This window comes from Otolemur garnettii, unplaced genomic scaffold (genome assembly GCF_000181295.1).
Source record: "Otolemur garnettii isolate 467f Iridium unplaced genomic scaffold, OtoGar3 scaffold00032, whole genome shotgun sequence".
NCBI classification, from domain to species: Eukaryota; Metazoa; Chordata; class Mammalia; order Primates; family Galagidae; genus Otolemur; species Otolemur garnettii.
In genome coordinates, this window is record NW_003852427.1 from 4,982,147 (window position 1) to 4,986,166 (window position 4,020).

General features: G+C 41.2%; 1 protein-coding gene across 1 annotated transcript in view; it reads left to right on the plus strand.

Annotated features, from left to right (window-relative positions):
- CEP63 (centrosomal protein 63) overlaps positions 1 to 3,262 on the plus strand; it is an 81,923-nt gene extending 78,661 nt beyond the window's left edge. Inside the window, exons 13-14 of the mRNA XM_023512993.1 lie at positions 690 to 960; positions 2,883 to 3,262. Coding sequence (XP_023368761.1) covers positions 690 to 960; positions 2,883 to 3,041 — 430 coding nt within the window. The 3' untranslated portion in view covers positions 3,042 to 3,262. The remainder of the gene's footprint in view (positions 1 to 689; positions 961 to 2,882) is intronic.
- Positions 3,263 to 4,020: the final 758 nt, after the last annotated feature.

Here is a 4,020-nt window from a genome sequence, read left to right on the forward strand (position 1 = left end):
AGCTCACAGCAACCTCCAACTCCTGGGCTCAAGCGAGTCTCCTGCCTCAGCTTCCCAAGTAGCTGGGACCACAGGCACCTGCCACAACGCCTGGCTATTTTTTTGGTTGCAGTTGTCATTGTTGTTTGGTGGGCCACAGGCACCCAGCCCAAGTATACATTTTCTAAAGTATAGCCTTGTGAGTTAGCTTGTGTATTTTATAGGTGTCTGCCAGAACACCTGGCTATTTTTTGGTTGCTGCCGTCATTGCTGTTTGACGGGCCCAGGCTGTATTTGAACCCGCCAACTCAAGTGTATGTGGCTGGTACCGTAGCCACTTGAGCCACAGGTGCCAAGCCATTCTACCATTTTTCTTGACTGTCCTGTCTGTCACATGGTGATGCCAGCATTAATTTAAATAACACCATCTTCTGAGGGAATATCATAGCACACATTGCTACCATAATTCAACTTTGAAAAGTAATACATAGCTAACATCTCTTAAAACGTGTATACATTTTTGGGGTACTGTCTGTATTGTAATCATATAAGGGCAGGTTGAAAAAACACTGGGGGCTGCTCATTTTCTAAAGTTTAGCCTTATGAATTAGCTTGTGTATTTTTTAAGTGAACTTCCTACAGCATTTCTATTAGAAAGAGAAAAGTTACTACAATTTTTCATTTGTTTTGTTTTCTAATCTACTATCCAGGCCAACCCATGGCCAGCACAGACATGATGGAATAAAGACTGAGCACTACAAAACTGGTCTTCATTCTCCCACAGAGCAAGCATCGGATAGTATGTCCAGGGCCCTAAGTCCCCAAAGTCCTCCAGTCAGCCCTGGCAGCTCCACCATCTCTTTGCCTTCCTACTTCCTGGGTAAAACTCACTCTTTGCCTTCAGTGATAGATGCAAATGAAGCCAATTTGTCTGACACTGTATCTGGAAGTGTGAATGACCAGGAAGAGTTTATGTCTTCGGTATGGAAACTTTCTGATCTTACTAGTTTATTGATTATTTCAGTTCAATTTCTTTTTTTTATTTTAAAGGTGAAGAGGGTGATTTTTTTTTCTTACTAGTTTTCTAGCACAAGCACTCTTTTATATTATTATTATGTATTTGTGTCTTACAGTTTTGTTTATGAAGGCACATTCAGCCAAGATTGCTTTTCAGAGTACATCCTAGTTCTGAAATAGAAATTATAGGTATTTATTTGTCTTTAAGCTTAATTGGAAGTTCCCTTCCTGCCTTTTTCAGAGAGGCTTAATTTTCCACTGGAATGGTTGGTTTAAGGAATATCTATGGATGCCAAGATAGTCCTAAGTCATAGACAGTGAAGAAGGAGAAGAGGAACTGTTGGAAGGGGGAAGGGAGCAGGCAGAGACGGAGAAAGGCAGGGTCTCTGACAGGTGCAGAGCATTGCTCGGGTACCACAGATGGTGGTCCTGGTGCCATAGGCTGCCTCGACACTTTGCCAGCCCCCTGTTTTTTCCACTGCTGTGCAGACTGGACCATTGTTTTGCCTTCTACTTTGAAGTACTTGTCTTGGGGCCTTTATGTCCTGTAACCATCTGTGGTCATTTATCTGTGAAAGTTGATAAGTCTCCACTTATATGTAATTTTGAAGTCCAAAGAAGCCCTGATGACTAACTTTCTTCCTAAGTTTAGCAGCAAAACTCTTTTGGCACCAAAACCTTCCCTGACCTGAGCTGATGTGATACTAAGCATAGACATTATTTATCCCACGTATTGTAGTATGCGTGTGTCTTGCTTCAGAAACATCAGTGTGTTTGATTATGGGATATGATCTCAGATTCCACTAAGGTGATACAGTTGGTCCTCATTATTCACAGATTCTGTATTTGTGGATTCTCGTACTCCTTAAACTTTATTTGTAACTCTCAGATTGATACTCGGCCCTTCACAGTCATTTGTGGGTGTGTGCAGAGTGGCAAAGTGAGTTGCTGACTTGCACATCTCTAGCCAAGGTGGAGCAGGATGGAGCTCTGCCTTCTTCCTCAGTGCTCATAGGAGGTGACCAGAGGACAGAGATTGTAGGGTACGGGTAGCTCAGCGTAGCACAAGAAGCTCCGCTTGGGCCCTCTGGACAGAGTTTTAATCCCAACTGTGGCTATGGTAGTAGGGTGGCTTCAGGTGAGTCATTTACCAATTCTGAACCTCATGTCTCTTTTGTAAAATGAAGAATGTAGAATCTACCATAATGAACTATTTCTAGGATTCGGTATTACAGTCTGTATTGAGGGGTGTGTGTGTTTATTTCTCCTGGGGCCAGTGATTTCTGTGTCCACTAATTCAGTGTTCAGGGTGAGTTTGTAGGATACAGCTACTGTGAATGAGGAGTGACTACACGTGGCATAACACCACCGACCCCAAGGGTTTCAGATCAGAGACTGTGGACTAGAATGTTTGAGGAGAGAAAATATGATTTTAGCTGGCATCTAACTTACTTTTGGTAAAATTTTTTTGTGCTTTGAAATGAAAGTGACATATTCAGGTTTTTAAAATAAGTTTGAAGCAATAGACATTAACTATATTCTCTTCTGGGGTATAGAAGGATATAAATCTAAATTGAGATTTATTTCAGACCAATATATTTAGACTAATATTTCAGTCTAATATAATATTTCAGACTAATATATTTATGATACTTTATATTAATATAACTTGAGCCAGAGAGAACTTCATTAGTTTTTTTCAGAACTTAACTGAATTTTTTTCTTTTACTACTGTTGTCATTAGGATGAAAATAAAAATATATATATATTTTCAGAGGAAAAAAATTACCTTTTAATATTGCTAGTTAGAAAATATCATAAACAGGGTGTCTTAGAAATGTGATATTCTGCTTTCCTATACATGGCAACATTTGTTTCTCTTCCAGTGTTCCTTGCCTGTGTCTCCCCTTAGTTCAATAGCTACCAGATTTTTGGAAGAGGAGGAGCTGAGGTCTCACCATATTCTGGAGCGCCTGGATGCTCATATTGAAGAACTAAAAAGAGAGAGTGAAAGGACAGTGAGACAATTCACAGCTCTAAAGTAGCCCTTAAAAAAATCATAAACTTGGAAATACAAATAAACACCAAAGAGTCACTGTCCTCTGAAGTAGCAGCTCTCTAACAACACACACATAGAACATTACAAAGAGGATGCATATCGAGCAGTGGCGAAGAAATCTGGAAAACTGATACATTTTCACTGCACTGGTTTGTTTGAAGGACTTCTTCCAGCAATAATCTGTGAGAATAAACCATTTTGATAGACTTTTTTCTCATATGAATATTTATCATAAGGTTATACTTTATCTTGCTGACTTAAATGTGAATAGTTATGTATTAATAAAAGTTTAATGATGCATATTGCAAATACAGTAACTGCAGAAACTTCCTTTAAGGGAAGTGTGTGGTAGCAGCATGGTTCTAAGGACCAGACTGATCTGGGTTGACAGACTGGTTTTGCCGCTAGCCAGCGGAGCTGGTTATTTATGGGATTGGTATTCACTTGCTAGCCAGTGGGGTTGGTGACATATGGAGTAGGGTTGGCAGTGGATAAAGGGGCTGTGCCGAAGAACCTTGGCAAGGAACACTCTTTTGCTCAATGTTCAAGTAAAAGAGAGAAGTGTGGGGAAGGGGCAGGGGCAAGGGCTGGCTTCAGTATGTGGCTCACTGGAACATCTGATGGAGATAAATGTTGAGCATCTGAAGTGCTGAGCACAGCTTTAGGTGGGAGACAGAGACGCAGATGTCAACTCGCTGGAGGCATTTGAAACCATGGGAGTGGATAAGGTCCACCAAGAAGGGTGCGGAGAGAGAGAAGAGCAGGATGCTGGCCTTGGGCACCCCAAGGATGCCATCATTGAGGATCGTGGGAAACAGATCCAGCGAAGGAACACATTGTGCTGTTAGGAGCAAGTGAAGTGATTGCCAGCTCCTGCAGTTCTCTTTTCTGTAAGAACAAATCAATCTCCATTCCATATGCCCTCGATCTTCTACTCTGTGTAAGTATTTGCTCCCATCACCCAC